The 19793-nt window shown below is 41.3% G+C and overlaps 1 protein-coding gene across 9 annotated transcripts in view; it reads left to right on the top strand.

The window, feature by feature from the left end:
- The window catches only part of LTBP1 (latent transforming growth factor beta binding protein 1), a 332013-nt gene extending 312688 nt beyond the window's left edge, over positions 1–19325 (top strand). For all 9 annotated transcript variants that reach the window (XM_054022526.1, XM_054022522.1, XM_054022524.1 and 6 more), the window contains 3 exons: positions 4212–4334; positions 9745–9894; positions 18284–19325. In XM_054022526.1, the coding sequence (XP_053878501.1) occupies positions 4212–4334; positions 9745–9894; positions 18284–18453 (443 nt within the window). In that variant the 3' untranslated portion in view covers positions 18454–19325. The remainder of the gene's footprint in view (positions 1–4211; positions 4335–9744; positions 9895–18283) is intronic.
- Positions 19326–19793: the final 468 nt, after the last annotated feature.

The following is a 19793-nucleotide window of genomic DNA, read 5'->3' as shown; positions in this document are numbered from 1 at the left end:
TGGTTTATTACCGTCTATAACAACTCTTACTAGTGTGCTCATGACTATTTATAAAACACATCCTACTCGTGTCTGTAACATGCTTATAACATTTATTAACCATTAATTTATTTGTAACTGTTGTACAAGAGCTAGCAATGAAGACATTTAAAACTTAGTTGTGTCGAAGAAGGCTCAGTGCGACAGAGAAAAAGTTCCCATTATCAAAATTTGCAGTAGATTAGATAATAAACTATGTGCATTTTGTATTGACAGATATGCAATATAAAATACTGTCTGAGACTTCAAATTATCCAGGTCATCTGTATCAACTAGTTCCATCTCTGTGTTGCATATACAATTTTTACATGACTATAAGATGACACATAGGGGTCTAAAAATATAAAGAAAACTGAAGTGTAGTATTTTATGGACAGATATATTGATACCGCTAACGGTTATTACATGTAGTTGCATGAGCCAATGCATTGCAATGGAGATATCTGTTCTCTCTGCTCAGAAAAACAGTACAGTAACTCATTTAAGTAGACTTACTGTTATATTTACAGTAAAATGGGTAGAATCGTGCATTGGTGCATCAACTCAAGGGAGGTCTCCAAAGAAAGCATTTTGTATCATTTGTGTCATACATTGCATTATGTACATAATTAAAATCAAAGATAAGTACATTTTCAACACTAGTGCACAGTATGTTAATAATAATAATGGGTGTCACACATTTAGGAGGGTTGCATGTTTACTTTTTAGCAAATTGTACTGGAATATTTATTCTCACAGGCCCAAATACCATGATGTTATGTTACCGTTGCAGACTCTCCTACAAATGCTTTAAACCTGGAGAGTTGAGATTTCCTGGCACTGTATACTAATGTATTTTGCAATGGCAGAAACAGCAGGAACTCCAGACTGTCTGGCTACTGGTCGGTGGTTTCTACTTTTTTTTCAATTAGAATATTTTAAAAATGTATTGTATATAGTGGAATTAGAACCTGTCCCAATTATGAAATAGATGCACAAATACCCACAACATGGGTCAAGAAAATTCTCAGTGCTAGGGTTACATTGTATATAATGGTCATGATTTCCAAAAGGGCTGAGCATCAGCCTAACTCTGCTCCCATTAAAGTTAATGGAAGTTAACAATGTTAAAAACCCCTTCCCAAGAAAGAGAGCTCTTAAAATGGCAAGTGATCCACTTGCATGAGTTTTGTAACATTCTAACTCCGCTGATTTCAGGGGAGTTATTCTTGGTTTAGATCAGTGTGAGATCATGGTTTTTTAGTTTGGAAAAAAAAATAATCAGTCATTACAGTTGCCTAGTTCTGAAATATGTAGTATTTAACATTCATTGGTTTTAGATTTAAAACAAATGTATAAAGAAAATTCTGCGAAAAGAAAATTACCTCAACTCTTGAAATTTCTAAACATTTCAAGAATTATTATGCATGGGATAATACCAATGTTCCTGTTCATTTTTAAGCTAAATTATGACAGCCGTTTGTACTTTGGGTAGTGTTCAGTTGCATTCCTTCCAGTTTTTCTTTGTATTGAATATTCTTGCTGTTTAAAATGTTTTCTTCATATGTTTAATATTCATGGTAAACACATTCTATGCGAAGATTTGTAAGGCACGCTGGACACACTTGCTATGAGGCAAGATTATACATAGACGTTTTAACATGATATCCAGAAAAGTGCACTAAGTCCCTTTCCTGATAGATACATCTTTCTTTGTTGTTATCTCTTTCTCTATTTTATTTTAAATATATTATTTTGGTGGTTCAGAAAGTGAAGGCATGATAGCATTGGCTAAATCGAGGCAAAAAATGCAAACAGTTAAAAAACAATCTTCTTCATACAAATCTCAGTTCTGACAATCCTAGTTGTTAATCTAATCCTCTACCTCTTCTAAACAAACACTGCCTTAAATTGTTTGTGAACAAAATGCTTGGTTTATTTTTGTGGTCTTAACTTTCTATCTACCACAATGACCCAATGGAGTTCTACGATTTACACCAGCTGAGGATGTGGCCCTGAGACTTTGCCTCTTGTCCTGAGTTAGGGCCAGCACATAGTTGCACTGTGGCGAGCAGCCCATGGAAAGAACTGTGACTCCAAGTCACAATCCCTTCCTGGCTCCCACCCTTGATCCACAGAGAAGTATTCTGCTGCTGGCCCGTATCTGCAGCACACTACTTTTCCCTCCTCCATGGCTAACCTGTTTTGCCCAGGGGCCAGAGTCAAAGCTCTGCCTAATTCCCAATCCTCTCCACCCTCTCATCTGTGCATGAGGGAAATGGCAGGCCCACAGAGCTTGCTCCCCATTTACGCTCCCTGCCTCCTCCATGCGTAGGCTGATGATGCAGGGAGGTAGTTTGCAAGGTCACTAGAACTGAGTGATTGGTTTCTTTTGTTCTGGTCAGAATTATGAAAGTTTTAAATAATAATTAATGGAAATATCCCATCTCCTAGAACTGGAAGGGACCTTGAAAGGTCATCGAGTCCAGCCCCCTGCCTTCACTAGCAGGACTAAGTACTGATTTTGCCCCCGATCCCCAAATGGCCCCCTCAAGGATTGAACTCACAACCCTGGGTTTAGCAGGCCAATGCTCAAACCACTGAGCTATGCCTCCCTTTATTAGGGTAGGTAATAAATTCCCTTTGTCAAGGGAGATGTTGATAATCTCTGTTCAGAGGGGTCTCAGGTTCTGTCTACTCTTGTATCATCCAGAAAATATCTATATATCTAAGTACTTAGATACAATGATAGGCTGTATACAAAACCCTAAGACAGATAGGAAGGCCAGAGAATCACTGTCAGAGGTTGGTAGCTCCGGCTGCCATTTAAGCTTCCATTACTTTTTTATGAATAGGCTGGATTCTTAGAAGGGAGGGTGTTGTGTTTCTGGTCCTATGAGCAATGTGTTGTTCTTGATAGCCACATGCACGTGATTTTCTCTGTGAAAAAGATGACAACTCCACCCAGTGAATGGTTCTGGCTTCTGGGCTTAAGTGAAGACAGTCTGAGTTTATGGAGCCATTTACTATCTGGAATAGTTCTACATAGTGAGAGCTTGCCGGTTCTATGGCCATCACACCAATGCCTGAGTTTTTTTCCTTCGTACTTTTCCTGTTATAGGTGATCTGAAAACCAGTTATTCTGTATGGGAAGTGTTGCTTTGATGCTAAAATGTCTGCAGCAGTAGTCAGGAAGTGGCTATAGACCCATATGACAATGAGATTTTTATTCCAAAGCATCTGTCTTGTATATAGTTCATTGCAATATGTAATAATAGTTCAAGTACAGCACTGAGGCTGATCTAACTTACAGTATGGGACAGGCTGGTGATGTAATGCAATCCTCCTGGAGTGAGGGGGTCATCAGCAGTGGGATCAAATCTGGGACATCTGAACCGAAATAGAAAAGCTTCTACTACCTCAGCTAAAAGATCCAGGTCTGTTTATTAACTTAGAGCTAGTGGCAGAATCATAAAACATGTGGTCCAGCCACTAGCAGAGGACAAAGAGCCACGCTCTGTACGCAGTTACGGTAGCATAAAGTTACTTTCCCAAGACCCCTCTGCCTTTTCAGTGCCTTAGCCAAGCAGAGCTTGGGAGGAACTGATATTTGGGCTCTCTGGTTTTAGGACATGGCCCGCATCGTGGGACAATGAGAAGTGGCTATGATGGAAGGATGCAAAGTATTCTCTACCTACACTGGCCCAGCTCTGTTGGCCAGTGCAGTGTGTGTGGGACAGGCATGGACCCACTCTCTCCTCACCCTCTTTGCCTCGTTTTGGGTGGCTAATTCCAACACCTGTTCTGGCCTGAAGTAGTCTTTGCAGTCAAGGGATACAAAAACTATAATTGCAGCTGGCCCTTGTGCAGTGGGAGTGTGGTAAGCTGCTTGTGCCTTTTCATCCCCTCCTCCTTTGAAAGGACTGCGAAAATCTGGCCCTTAATTTTTTGTACAGTTGTTAATTCAAATCCATTCCTTCGGTGTAAAACAACCGAAGTCACAAAAGGGATTAATTTGGCCCAGTACATTTTAATGACATTGTTCTTGAAGGGGAGAGAACAATTTGAAGAAGCTTCAGTTTTATGCTGTTTCTAGGAAAGACATTTATTTCCAGCTGACAGGCACTGCTGTAATGTGGCCTTTGTTACAAGTGTGCTTAGTTGTATGTCCTATTTTGCTTTCTCCTCCTCAGAGGATTATGCCCAGCTGTGCAATGTTCCAGTTCCAGGATCTCGACGACCATATGGACAAGATGCTTTGGTTGACTTTGAGGAACGCTTTACCCCAGAAACTGATCCATTCTTTGTTGAAGACCGTAAGTAAATATCACTGTTATGTAAAATTCTTGAAAGCAGGATTATAACTTGGATTACTTCCCTGTAGTTGGCTTCATTCATCTGTTTGCTTCTGAGTAATGTGACCTATTTATTTATGTTCTACTTATTCCTATTACATTAACTTTGTCCAGTGTTCAGGTTCCAGCACCAGAGTTGTATGAGAGCCCATTTGGGCCCAAAGTACAATATTATTTTGTTTAATATAGTGAAATAATGTGTGCCAGGTATACTACATTTATATTTACCAACAGATTTACAGCTAAAGGTCAAAAAAAGCCAGTTTTCCTTCTCACAAATTAATTTTTCTTTGGAGCATGCGACTCAAACTCCTTTGGGGTATATTAATTTTTGTTTTTAATTCTTCATGCCAGCTTTCCATGATTTTCCAGCAGAACTTATGTGGGGGAGGTGGAGTGTGTGCATGATGGTCTTACTCCAAAAAAATTGCCTAGCTTAGCATGACCACTGAGTATGATTTGCACAGGCTTTAGTTGGAATGCCAATGCACACATAAATGAATAGGTCATGGGGAAAGCAAAGGTCTTGCTACAGAATCTTATAGAAGTAGGGTTCTAAATTTATGCTTGAAAAATACATGGGTTTTTTATTGAATAAGAGCCCGATCCATCTCGCTTTGAAGTCAATGGAAATCTCTTTGATCAGGACCTAGGCCAGGGGTTCTCAAACTTCATTGCAGTGCAACGTCCTTCTGACATCAAAAATTACTACATGACCCCAGGAGGGGGGACTGAAGTTTGAGCCCACTCAAGCTCTGCCGCCCCGGGGGTGCCAAAGCTGAAGACCAAGGGCTTCAGCCCCAGGCAGGTGGCCTATAATCTGAGCCCTGAGGCTTGGGCTTTGGCCCTGGACTCCAGCAAGTCTAAGCCAGCACTGCTGACTCCATTAAAATGGAGTTGCGACCCACTTTGGGATCCCTTCCCACAGTTTGAGAACTGCTGACCTAGATTACTTGGACTGCCTTGAATTCAGCTTACACCCTTATACCAGAGCTGAATTTGGTCCAGCATATTTCTTCAGTCTTATGTTAGAAACAAAATGGTGGTTACAAAAGGGACAGGCAATCCCAACTGCCTTGTACGTATAGCATGCAGGTACCACTTCTCTCTCACCCAACATGTCCCATTAAAATGAATTAATAAGTTAAAAGAAATAACGCTAAAAGAAATCAAAATGATAGCTTTGAACAGGGCCAGAGGACTACAGTGAGTAGCAGAAGTTTGAGATGTATTCCCTTCCACTAATTGCACAAGTACTAGTAGGATGAAATTCAATAAGGACAAATGTAAAGCACTAAACTTAGGAAGGAATAATCAGTTCCACAAATACAAAATAGGAAATGACTGCCTACAAAGGAGTTCTGCAGAAAAGGATGTGGAGGATATAGTAGGTCACAAACTAAATGTGAGTCAACAATGTAATACTGTTGCAAAGAAAACAAACACCATTCTGGAATGTGTTAGCAAGAGTGTTGTAAGCAAGATATGAGATGTAATACTTCCACTCTACTCAGCACTGATAAGGCCTCAGCTGGAGTATTATGTCCAGTTCTGGGCACCACACTTCACGAAAGATGTGAACAAATTGGAGGAAGTCCAGAGGAAAGCAAAATGGTTAATCAGAAAATCAAAAATGATTAAAGGTCTTGAAAACATGACCTATGAGGAAAGACTGAAAAAAATGGATCTGTTTAGTCTGGAGAAGAGAAGACTGAGGGGACATAACAGTCTTCAAGTACAGCAAAGGTTGTAATAAAGAAGAGGGTAGGAGATTGGTCTCCTTATCCACTGAGGACAGGTAAAGAAGAAATGGGCTTAAATTACAGCAAGCAAGATCTATGTTGGACATTAGGAAAAACTTCAACTCTAAGGGTAGTTAAGATCCGGAACAAATTGCCTACGGAGGTTGTGGAATCTCTATCACTGGAAATTTTTAAGAACAGGTTAGACAAACACCTGCCAGGGATGGTCTCTAGATAATACTTAGTCATGCCGCAGTACAGGGGACTGGACTAGATGACCTATTGAGGTCTCTTCCAGTCCTACATTTCGATGATTCTATTAAATATAGTCTACAGAAACCAGGGTTCATCTCTGTTTAATACCTAACAAACCTAGCAGACTTTATGCAGAGTTGTACAAAGCTAAACAATATTGACTTCTAACACTGATGAAAATTATCAAAGCACAATGAAAACCCCAGAAAGAGATGATAGTGTTCCTAATATGATGAAAGAGAAATAGAGTGGGAGACATGCTTTCTATTCCAATGTCCAAATTATAAATGGGTGTAAAAAAAGTACTTCCTCAAATTATAAGCAATGATAAAAGACTTTCCATTAATAAGTGATTAGAGAACTGTGTGTAACCCTAGGAGATATTGAAGAGATATCAGAGCTAAGATCTCTCTAGCAACCTGCCACTAAATCAGAAACAATAATGCCAATGAACACAGAATATAACCCAGAACATATCTGTGTAACCCTGTCATGGGCAGATGCTTGAGCAAATGCTGTATATGCCTTGGCAAATACCCAAAGTTTTGATCCTTTTGGACATTTTAGCCAGTTGTATTGTTGTTAATAATGATAATTGTAATAATAAATATTTATTATATGGTAGTACTCAGAGATCCCAATTGGGATTGAGATCCCCTTGTGCTAGGTGCAGTACAATCCCAGAAAAGAGACAGTTCTTGCCCTGAAAGACTTACAGTACAGATCTTGACATGCCAATTAAATATTTTTCAATTTTATTACCATCAGATTCTCTTAGAACTGCAAACAAACATTTGTTACTTGTTGCAAGCAAGTTTGAAAATAGACATGTGCAGTATGGATTATAGTGCAAACAATCTTGTTTTAACCAGTTTCAGCTGATGAAAAATTTCAGCATGCTATATGTGAGCACAGTGGAGAACAGATGATATCTTTCATTTGTAAAGAATTTGTTCAAGAGCACCACCTTTTCCCTGCTTGACAGTGCTTGTTTTTCATAATTAGTCGTCTATATGATGGCCCAGCAAATGCCTGCAATATAAAGAAGCCACTGTAAATGGATTAAAATATAATAGAGGTTGTTGATATTGTATATCTGTAGCTTACTGCAGTTTACTATATTAATAGGAAACTTTGTAATGATCCCTACTATATGTGAAGGTGTGTATTCAACAAAGTAAATATATGTTCAAGTTCATTTCTAAGTCTCCATGGTGTGTGGCACCATTTTTGTTATGTTGATCTGTTCCACAAATCAACCTTATCCCAAACTGAGCGCATTTTGGCCACAAGTGGATATGAACCTGTGAAGTATCCAGACAACCTTGAAAAGCCAGTGCTGGACGCCCTAGATTTGTGCAAATAGAGGGCATATGGATGAGGACAGAGAGGGTACAATTAGAAAGGTAGGGCCTGGATAGAGAAAATGTGAGATGAGGGAAAGAATGAGAGGGGCCTGGTCTAATAAGGGAAAATGTGAAAAGGCAGATGGAAGGGAAGAACTGTAAAAGAGAGTAAGAGATTAATAGAACATATAGTTGAGGTGTATTATACATACCAAATATCTGTTAAAAATTATTCAAAATATATGAACAGGTTTTAGATATACCAATGGTCTGTTTGTGGAGTTAATGTGTGAATTAAATGTCAGTAGAAAACCCCCTATATGCCTTCCCTGCCATGCACACACCAAGACCGCACAAAAAACCAAACCCCAGTGTATTATTTAAACTGGATCAGGAGGGATGATATTAAATGCTGTGGACTTTTTCTCAAGTATTCTTTTTGATGTGGTTGGCTGCCATCTACAGTTCTGTTTGATTTACTGCTTCTAAGAATGGAAAGATAGTAAGACTGTTGTATAATGTTAACTTGTTGGTATTTAGATGAGCACGTTAATCTTACTGAAATTCAATGAGCATTTAAAATTTTTGAGTAAGTTTTAAAATATATGCATTCTTCCCCTATTATTATTATGTTATTGTCTAGAGACCCTAAAGCAGGGCTCAAGATTTCATCATAACAGGCATTGTACGAACTAGTAAAACAAAGACAGTCCCTATCCTAGAGAGCTCACTACCTAGGATTATGACAAGACACAGTAAAGTAGTTTATAAGTATTTATATCAGTGCCCATCATCCAAGTATCTGAGTGACTCCTAAAGAGTTATTAGCCAAAACTACAATAGGCTAGTAGTCTAATTTCCTCTTACTTCACTCAAGGCAGTTGGGACTAATATTTTTTTGCATGTTTCATCTAGAGCAGGGGGGGCAAACTTTTTGGCCCAATGATATGGAAATTATATGGTGGCCATGAATGCTCATGAAACTGGGGATTGGGGTGGGGGTGAGGGCTCTGGCTGGGGGTGTGGGTTCTGGGATGGGGCCAGGAATGAGGAGTTCAGGGTGTGGGAGGGGTTTCCAGGCTGGGGCTGGGGTGTAGGTAGGGGTGATGAGGGCTCCGGCTCTGGGGTGCAGGAGGGTGGGATTGAGGGGTTCGGAGGTCGGGAGAGGGATGAGGGCTGGGGCAGAGGGTTGGGGCGCGGGAGGGGGTGAGGAGTGGAGGCTCCAGGCAGTGCTTACCTCAAGCAGCTCCCGGAAGCAGCAGTATGTCCCCCCTCCGGCTCCTACATGGAGGTGCGGCCAGGCAGCTCTGCATACTGCCCTGTCTGCAGGCGCCACCCTTGCAGCTCCCATTGGCCCCATTTGCTGGCCAATGGGAGCTGCAGGGGCAGCGCTTGCGGCGGGGGCAGCGTGCAGAGTCCCCTGGCTGTCCCTATGCATAGGAGCCGGACGGGGGATGTGCCGCTGCTTCCAGGAGCACATGGAGCAAGCCCCCGGCCACGCTTCCCTGGCAGGAGCTCAAGGGCTGGATTAAAACATCTGAAGGGCGGCTCCCAGGCCATAGTTTGCCCACCTCTGATCTAGCGTAATTACAATATAACTTCTTCCCTCCCCTTTTTATAGTAATATTTAGAAGGGCTTTTTATAATTATTTTTCAAATTACCCTAAAATACTTCTACGTCAACACTATAAAGTCTGATTTTACAAGATTTTATTACAAAGTAATATTTTATCAGAGATAATTTATCAAAATGTGTCTCTGTAAAAATGGATCAAAGCTTTTAACATTAGTTAAACACATTTCAAACAGCCATTTTTTTCCATCTTAAAATATAACTGTATTTTATTAGTACATTAAAAATTCCAGATGGAACAGATCTGCCAAAGCTGACATATTTTCTACAATGTTGAGTCACATCCCAGTAAACCCCTGGGACAATTAAAGAGTCTCACAATACATTTGTAAAAAAAAAAAAAAAAGATTCAGCATCTCTCTAACTTATTTGTTTGCAATACTTTCTCTACCTAGGTTTTCTGAACAGCTTTGAGGAGTTACAAGCAGAGGAATGTGGCATTCTGAATGGATGTGAAAATGGCCGGTGTGTGAGAGTCCAGGAAGGCTATACTTGTGATTGCTTTGATGGCTACCACTTGGACATGGCCAAAATGACTTGTGTTGGTGAGATTACAATGCAATATTTTACATACAATTCATTTTTTGTATTTTAGCAGATTTACTCACACAAGCAGACCCATTCACTTGACTTCAGTGGAACTACTTATGTGAGTAAAGTTACTCATTTGCTGTAAGAGTTTGCAGGAGCAAAACCTTTCTGACAAATGATCATCTGAATTATGTTAAACATTCTAAATCTATATATGATGTATTGAAAGTCAGTTTTCACTTGAGCAGCCATCTCTGAATTCCTAGATCATTTGAATATCAGTGAACAGTTGTCCGAGGTATCCATGAGAAAAATGGGATTGTGAAGTGTATACTAATAATAGTTAGCTAGGGAAACATACTATTCATAATAGTTATAAAAAGTATGTTAGCGTGCCTGTGTCAATTTCAATGCTAAGCGAACTAGTATGGTAAAGGTACTATTAATTAAAAGACGCTCAGTAATAACTCACATCAATAAAATGTAATACATTAAAATGCAGAACAAGCTTTGGTTAAAATTTTCAAAAGTATCTAAAGAGAGTTAGGAGCCCAAGTCCCATTTTCAAAAGTTACTTAGGGCCAGATTTTTAAAGGTATTTAAGCACCTACAGGTTCAGATAGGTGCCTAGTGGGATATTCAGAAGTACCCATGTGTCTAACTCCCTTTGAAACCATAGAATTGGAAGGGACCTTGAGAGGTCAATCAATGGGAGTTAGGCACCTAGGTGCTTGTGAGAATTTCACTAGGCACCTATCTGAATCTTTAGGCACCTAAATATCTTTAAAAATCTGGCCCTAAGTTACTTTGGGAAATGTCATCCCTTATCTAGCTGTATCATATGTTTTCCCATATACATGTATATATATTCACACGTATTTTCTGTCCTTGTTTCCCCAAGTTGTTTTTAAGTGAATTTATTATTCATGTAAAGAACTGAACTGAAAGCACTGGAGACTGACATACTCTTATTATCTGCAGAACAGATGCAACTCTAGTAGCAGCACCATACGCTTCTTAACACTGATCTTCCCTAATGACTGTCTTCACGGCCAAAAAAGGTTTTGCAATGAGATAACTAATGTATATTAGCTATATCTCTGTAAAATATAGTGAAGGCGAAGGGTCTGTGGTTGTTACTGCAAAGTAGCTAGCTAAGGTCAACCACAGGTGATGGCGTATACTGTTGATTTTGTCTAACTGCATTGCAGTAAAAACTACTCGCACCATGTCTCAAATAGGATTTTACAGCAAGATAGTTACTACGCAAAAAAACAACCATCTTTTTGGGCAATGAAGGCATAGCCCTGCTGCATCTCAGTCCAGTGCTATAGAGATTTGCTGGAGGAGTGAGGTAGATTTCTCTTCACAACTATTAGTCACTGGCCTCTCTGCTAAGACTGCCAACTAATGCTAGTTGTATTTGTTTTCTTTTTTAATATGGCTATGTAAGAATTGTATTACACCAAGAACTGAGATCAACAATTCATTTCACGTAGACCACTGAACAGTCACTGGATGGCACTTTATGAGAAAGCTTCAAAGGACTAGTTCTTCCTCAAGTGAAGGTCCCTATCGTATTCCACTGTGGGTTATGCATGCACACCATGCTCTTGGAGTTGGAGAATTTGAAAGTAGTGTTCATTAATCTGTGCATGTGCCCTGACTTGTCTTGTGCTTCCATCCGAGGCGATAAAGAGCAGGGCAGACCGACCACATCTCCAATTCCTTCTCACCACTGCATAGTCTGGTTTGGAATCTTCAGTGCCGTTGTCTCTGACGCAGTTCTAATAATTACAGTTGTAAATAGTTTTATCAGTTTTAGCCGTACTTTTTCTAATTTTATTTGTTTCTTAGTTTTAGTAGTTACTAGTTTTAACAGTTAGATTAGAATAGACTTCGGTGATTTTCACCATCTGTCCTCCTACCTGGTAACTCCTGTTCAAGTACTAGACTACTCCTAGAACTCTGGGCTTCAAACTCTGTGCCTCTTGCTCACAATCCTTCTCAGTCACCGACAACCACCAACGCTGCCTTTACTGCCTGGGAGAAACTCGCATGCCGGCTAAGTGCAGTATTTGCCGGTCCTTCCCCAGCCATCTCTGAGAAGGCTGAGTACTTGTTCTCTGGAAGTATGTCATAGAGATGGCCCTGAGACCTCATTTGGACCCAGGCCAGGGAACCCTATCTGTATGTCAGCCTGATTCAGCGAGGAGTGTGCCATGTGCTCCTGCATCAAACTCTGGTGCCAGCAGAACCGCCCCCACATACCCATGACGGGGCCTACTCAGGAGATTAGCAAGCACTCCCCTAAGTCTTCCTCCAAGTCCAAGGAACTGAACATTCCCTTCACTAGCTCGGCCCAAGGGGATGTAGCACGTTCTAAGTCCCACAGGCATGAGAAGAAGACCCATAAACAATGGGATTCAATGGTTCTTTCCAGGCAGCAAACCATTAGTACCGCCATCTCCGGCACCTCACAAGACGCAAGACGCTCCCACACCAGGAAGACTTCAGCAACGGTACTGGCGACCGGAAAAGAGAGAGTACTCTTTATACCAGGGAGATCCAGATGGCTGCACCCCAAGATGTCTTTGCCTTACCGAATCCAGATTCTCCTCCTCCATAGGGTCCCTCCACTTCCAGAGAACTCATATCTCCGCCACAGGATATGCCTACAATATTGGGTCTATCACCCTCCTCACATGTGTTATACACCAGCGGTCCAACCTGATCCAGCTAGATTCCCATCCTCATAGCTGGACAAAACTGTGACTGCGTCATCCCCTTCCCCAATGGATGACTTCAGACAGTTTCAAGACCTTTCACAGAGAGTTGAGTGGAAACTCCAAATCCAGCTGGAAGAGATCCAAGACTCACAGCATAAGCTTCTGGACATTCTTCACACTTTGGGACTGACAAGAACAATACCGCTGATCGACAAAGCCATACTGGAGCCATCCAGAACAGCATGGCACACCCCTGCCACATCTCCCACCACCCCTAAAAGAGCGGAGAGACACTACTACATCCCAGCCAAAGGCTCAGAATTCCTCTTCTCTCATTCAGCTCCAAATTCACTGGTAGGTCAGGTTGCTGTAAAGAGGGCTAAACAACAACACCTTTGAGCCACACCTGTGGACAAGGAAGGGAAGCATTTAGATATACTTGGGGAAAGGAAAAGTCTTCTCTTTTTCCAATTTACAATTCAAGATAGCCAGTTATCAAGCATTGTTGTCTACTTATGACTTCCTGAATTTTGCTGAATTCAAGGAATTTGCTAATAGTCTCCCATCAGATTGTGCCTGCTTTCAGGCCCTGGTCAAGGAAGGGAAACTCTTAGCCAGAACTGCCCTCCAATCCGCAGTGGACATGGCTGATACTTACTCCAGGGCCATCGCTATGGCTATTGTGATGCATAGAGTGTCTTGGCTTCATGTTTCTGGTTTTCCTTTTGAGAATCCCATCTCTTCAAACAGAAGACAGATGAATCTTTGTATACACTAAAAGCCTCCAAGGCCACCTTTCACTCATTGGGCATCTACACTCCTGCCCCAAAATGAAAGTTCCACTTTCCGTTGTCCAAACAGAGGTACAGATCTCCACAATTTTAGCAGCAGAGACCCTATGAACTTCCACGCAAATGACAAAAGGTCCAAAGTTCTCGCCCTGGGCCCTCCTCTCAGGCTTCAACATCTCAAACCCAACCACAAGCCATCAGATACTTTTTACATGAGCTTAAGAACCACCACCTGCTGAACCTAATGCCTCATGACCTTCAACTCCTTTTGGGGGTCATATAGCATTCTTTTTCCATGCTTGAAGCATGATAACAATGGACAAATAGGTGCTGAATGTCATCCACCATGGCTATACCATCAAGTTTGCAATGCTACCTCCTCCAAGACCCCCACTGTCTCCTTTCAGGGATCATTCTCACAACAGTATTCTTGCCCAAGAGGTGAACTCCTTATTTACCACAAGGAGCAGTAGAACACCTTCCTCTCAAATATCAAGGAACAGGGTTCTACTCAACTTATGTTCTGATATCCAAAAAGAAAGGCAGCTGAAGACCAGTCCTCAACCTCTGCCACCTCCGCCATTTCATCTGCAAACTCAAGTTTCGCATGGCCACATTGGCGGCGATAATTCCATCCTTAGAAAAAGGCATGTAGTTTATGGCTCTCAGTATAAAGGACGCTTATTTCCATGTTGATATTCGCTCTGCTCACAGACGTTTTCTCAGATTTATGATGGGCTCCAACCATTTCCAATATAGAGTACTACTCTTCAGGATAGGTACCTCTCCCAGAGTTTTCACCAAAGTATTTTCTGTAGTAGCAGCTCACATCAGGTATTATGGTCTCCTTGTTTTTCCATACCTCAACAACTGGCCCATAGGTGCCAGGAAGCCCATGAGTTGACCTCTATGTTACTCAGCCTCCTTTTTTCACAGGGAGTCAGCATCAACATTGAAAAGTTGATCTTCAACCACAAGCAATCATTGCACTTCATTGGGGCTACCCTAAACTCTATCACAGCACGGGCATACCTATGCACAGACAGATTTCAGGCAATGAATGTCTTCATAGCTCACATCATGAACAACCCTCGTGTACTAGCCGAGACTTGCTAATCTCTACTTGGCCACATGGCCTTATGCACTTATGTGACCCCTTTTGCGAGACTTCACCTTCCCTGCCTTCAGACATGACTTAATTCAGTCTATATACTCACCGGACCGTCACTCTGTGAACCTTATACTGACAGTCCCAGCCAAGATACTGTCATCCCTTCTATGATGGACAGACTCACATCACACACGTGTGGGAGTCCTCTGTCTTCCCTCTTCCCCAGACAAAACTATAATCACTGACATGTCCCTGTTAGGCTAGAGGGCCCATATGGACATCTCGAGAATCCGGGCTGCACATCAATATCCTGGAACTTGGAGCAGTAATGAAGACATGTGAATTCTTTTCTTCCACTCCTTTGCTCTCATCATGTCCTGGTCATGTCAAATACCACCATCCGTGGTTTCTACATCAACAAACAAGGGAGAACAAAATCTGCCGCTGTATGCACAGAAACAGTCAATAGCTGGAACTGGTGCATCAACAATCAGATCACCCTGTCCGCAGCTTACCTTCCAGGAATGCAGAATGTGCCTGTGAACTCACTCAGCAGACACTCTGATCGACCACAAGTGGGAACTTCACAACAAATTGCTACTCAACATTTTAGCACAATGGGAGAACCCAGCCAGAAACCTATTTTCTTCTCAAACAGCAACTGTGCCACTACTGCTCCAGAGGAGCCCTCAGTTACCACTCTAGGGCAATGCTCTCCTTCTCTCCTGGTCAGACCAACTCAACTGTGCCTTCCCTCCACTACCACTCCTACCTCAGGTGCTACACAAAATCGTAAGTCACCACAGTTCTTGATTGCAATCGCCGAGGGGATGAAAGGGCTCCCCGTCTCATCCCAGCATATTTCATCGTGGATCATGTCCTGCATCAGAACGTGCTACGGCCTAGCTAAAAGTCCAGCCCCACCGTTAACAGCGCACTCCACAAGAGCACAGGTATCATCTGCCGCATTCCTTGCGCAGGTCCCTATCCAAGACAGCAACATGGTCCTCCATCCACACCTTTATGTTGCACTATACTATCACCCAACAGGTAAGGGACGATGCAGCCTTCAGCAGGGCAGTACAGTAACTCCTCACTTAAAGTCGTCCCAGTTAACATTGTTTCATTGTTACGTTGCTGATCAATTAGGGAACATGCTTGTTTAAAGTTGTGTAATGCTCCCTTCTAACATGGTTTGGCAGCTGCCTGCTTTGTCTACTGCTTGCAGGAAGAGCAGCCCGTTGCAGCTAGCTGGTGGGAGCTTGGAACCAGGGTGGACCGGCAGCCCCCCATCATCTCCCCCTATCAGCTCCCCACTCCCCTAAGTTCCCTATGCAGCAGCTGCCCAGCAGGCTAGCAATTGCAGCCATCCTTCCCCCCACTGCCATGTACTGCTCCTGCCCTCTGTCCTGGAGCTGCTCCCCAAGACTCCTGCTTGCTGTGCGGGGGGTGAGGGAAAGAAGAGGGGGGCTAATGTCAGGGTGTCCCCCTCCCCCCTGCTCCTGCACCCCGCTTACCCCATCTTCCATAGAGCAGGGGACACACACCAGGGCTCAGGACGGAGGGAGCTTGCAGCAGCTGCAGTCTCAGCAAGCTGATCTAATTAACAAGGCAGTGAACTTAAAGGGGAAATGTAGAATGAGAGAGTTAACCCTTGAGGGTTCAGCCAATTGCTAGTTCATCATTTAGCAGTAAGGGAAATATCCCACCTTCTGACTCCTCCACCTCAACCAATCTTCACAATCATCATCACTGTGTACCAGTATTAAATTGTTTGTTTAAAACTTATAGTGTGTGTGTGTGTGTGTGTGTGTGTGTGTGTGTGTGTGTGTATATATAGTCTTTTGTCTGGTGAAAAAAAATTTCCCTGGAACCTAATCCCCTCATTTACATTAATTCTTATGGGGAAATTGGATTCACTTAACATCGTTTCGCTTAAAGTTGCATTTTTCAGGAACATAACTACAATGTTAAGTGAGGAGTTACTGTACTACAATCAGCAACTCGGTGAACTCCGACCCCTCCTCCGTCAAACTTGCTTGGGAGTCACCTATTGGAATGGACATGAGCAATCACGCGAAGAAGAACTCGAAGCTATAATGGCAGACCTGCCCATTTACAGTATTCCACAAGAATTAAGTCTCCTTAGGCTTATACCTGAAATTTTTACCAATCCATTCACTTACCCGTTTTCTTCCCAAAACCTGCACACATCTGCAGAAGAACATCGACTCCATTCCCTCAACATCCAACAAGCTTTGGCCTTTTACCCGCAAAGAACAAAAACAATCAGGAAGTCCCTTACGCTGCTTATTGTGGTAACAGAGAGAATCAGGTGACAGGCCATCTCTACCCAGAGAAACTCCAAATAGATTTCCGGCTGCATTAAACTCTGCTACTAGCTGTTGAACCTACTGTGCCCCCCCACACACACGCACACTGGGGTATGGGATCACTCCATTAGAGCTCAAGCAATGACCATGGCATCCCTTCAAGATGAGTCTTTCATAAACATATGTAGAGTTCTGTCCACACATTTGCAACACGCTATACCTTGGTGCAGGACTCAGTGGTGGATGCCTCCTTTGGCACAGCAGTTCTCCACATGACCCTTCCATCCTCCTCCTTGTACCCTCCTCTAACTCAGGTATTACTTTCAATCACCCACAGTGAAATACAGTAGGGACCATGACTCAAAGAAGAGGAGGAAGTTACTTACCTGTAACTCGAAGTTCTTTGAGATGTGTGGTCCCTATTTGTATTCCACTTCCCACCCTCTTTCCCCTCTGCTTCAGATCTGTCAAATTCACAGGGGAGAAGGAACTGGAGATGCGGTCAGTCTGCCCCGCCCTTTATTGCCTCAGACAGAAGCATAAAGAAAGTCAGGGCACATGCATGGACCAATGGACACTACTTTCAAATTCTCTGACTTCGGGCACATGGTCCATGTGCATAATCCATAGGAGAATACAGATCAGGACCACACCTCGAAGAGCCTCCTCATTTTTTGTTGGTAAATATCAATTTCACCATGCACATGCAAACTGACAAAAAAAAATTCCTTCAATGATTGAAATTTATAGATAGGCAAAGTAAGAAAAATGCTGCTTCAGAACTTATTAGAGTTTGACTGAGGATGTTTACTTTGTATATTTTGACATGCGATGTTGACAATTAGTTTAACAGTTATAAAACTTTAATTTTTTGAATCTGTGTCTACTGTCATTAAACAATTGTCTGACCCCACCCAAAAAAATTTCCTCTGACTGCAAAAATTCACAGATAAAAATTGAAATGTTTTAAATCCATAATTTTGTGCAAATGTGAAAATGTATATAGATAAAAATAGAAAAAAGCTTAAAATAAACATTGATATTTTCTGTTGAAATTAGAAAAAAATAAAAATCAAATTCTGCCAAACCTATTTAGAAGTGTTTGTTTATTAACAGCCTGGATTGAATTCAAACTAGTGATTTAGCATTGAAAGTCTCTTTAAACCATTACTGATTCCCTATGATATCCACTCCACTGTTTTCTTTTCCATTAAATGTGTATTCATTAAAAAGCTTTTGACCCTCCCTAATATAGTTCTGCCTAATCTGAAGTTAATACACAGTTTATCACTTTTTATACATGTTCTACCATTGATGATGATAGAAGTTAATTTAATGCATCCAGGGGGAAATAGTCTTTGTGGAGGAAAATGGCAACATTGACATGTTTAGTTATACTGTAGTTTTATCTACATGTTCTGGTGTGTCTGTTTTTGCAGATGTGAATGAATGCAATGAACTGAACAGTAGGATGTCTCTCTGCAAGAACGCCAAGTGCATTAACACCGAAGGTTCGTACAAGTGTTTGTGTCTGCCAGGCTATGTACCTTCAGACAAGCCAAACTACTGCACACCACTGAACTCAGAAATAGACAGTGAACTGGAGTAGAGGAGAATCTACATAACCTAAGCCCATATACTCTGCACTGTATAAAGAAAAGGAAGAAATGTATTTAACTTGAGCTGAGGATGCACCTAATTTAGAGTGATGACTATATGGAAAACAGCATTAAAATGTGTTTTCTTGAAGGTGAAATGTGATGGGTTGATATTCATCAGCTTCACTGAAATGACAGACCAAATGGACACATTTCTCTATATGGAAGAAAATCAAGTATATAGTGTGTTCATAAGTACAACTCATTGGAAATGGGCAAAACAGTGCTGTTATTTTAAACAGAAGAGGGAGTGGTTGTTTTGGGTTTTTTGTTTTTACTATTGCTTGATTTAATTGGCATTTAAATAGCAGTGAAAATATTTTATATTACTTTTTTTCATTTTTTGATTGTGCAGTTCCTTTCCTACCAGTTCTCTTCAAAATGTCTTTTTCTGAACAGTGCAAATTCTTTTATACAGATTTTTAAGGCCATTTTATAAAAGTTGTAATGCAGGGTAATGCTCCTCCAGTTCTTTTCTGGACTGGAACATTGGTCACTGACTTTTTTAATTGCCAGTTGTCTGTCCTGTGGAGCAGGCACTGTTTGTTCTCAAATGTTTATACACCTTGGAGAAAAGTCCTTTGTACTCATTTTATATTCTACATGGTCTTTTACTGCACTTAAAATCCTTAGAACCTTTCTTGCCAAGTTTCAAAGCTGCTAGTGGACAACCATTGGATTCCTTTTGTACATTAAAACAAAAGATTTGAGCTCATGTCTGTATTGTAATATGTACATTGAACACAAAAGAGATCTTGTATGATTACCCTAACATATTAAAGCTGTATATTATAACTCAATAAAATCACTTTTTTTCCTTTTTCTTTTTTTAGAAAATAAGCTGTTTATTAATTGTAGATTATCTTATTTCTTTCATGGATTTACTGATTTTTATTGGCATTTGTTTTCTCGGGTTTTACAATGGAGTCAACAAAATTAGAGTACTAGTGTATATCTCACTAACCAATATTCTCATACACTATTGGATTTATTTGACACTAGTCTAGTTTTAAGGATTCATCGTGTTATTTTTTTTCTTTTCTCATATTGTTTTATCAAGGCCAAGACTTTCATTGCAGGAGGTCAGACTAGATGATCATGATGGTCCCTTCTGACCTTAAAGTCTATAGGCACCATTCAAAAGACTCAAAGTTAGAGTCCTACGGGGAGATTTTCAAACACACCTAAGGGAATTAGGCTGACTTGAAAGTTGACTTTTCCTTGGTTTTGTGCTTCTAACTCCCTTGGGCACTTTCGAAAATATCCCCACTAAATCCTTAGTTAGGCACCT

Source organism: Malaclemys terrapin, chromosome 3 (assembly GCF_027887155.1).
Source record: "Malaclemys terrapin pileata isolate rMalTer1 chromosome 3, rMalTer1.hap1, whole genome shotgun sequence".
NCBI lineage: Eukaryota > Metazoa > Chordata > Testudines > Emydidae > Malaclemys > Malaclemys terrapin.
Note: the sequence above shows the minus strand (reverse complement) of the source record. Positions and strands in the feature narration are given on the sequence as shown.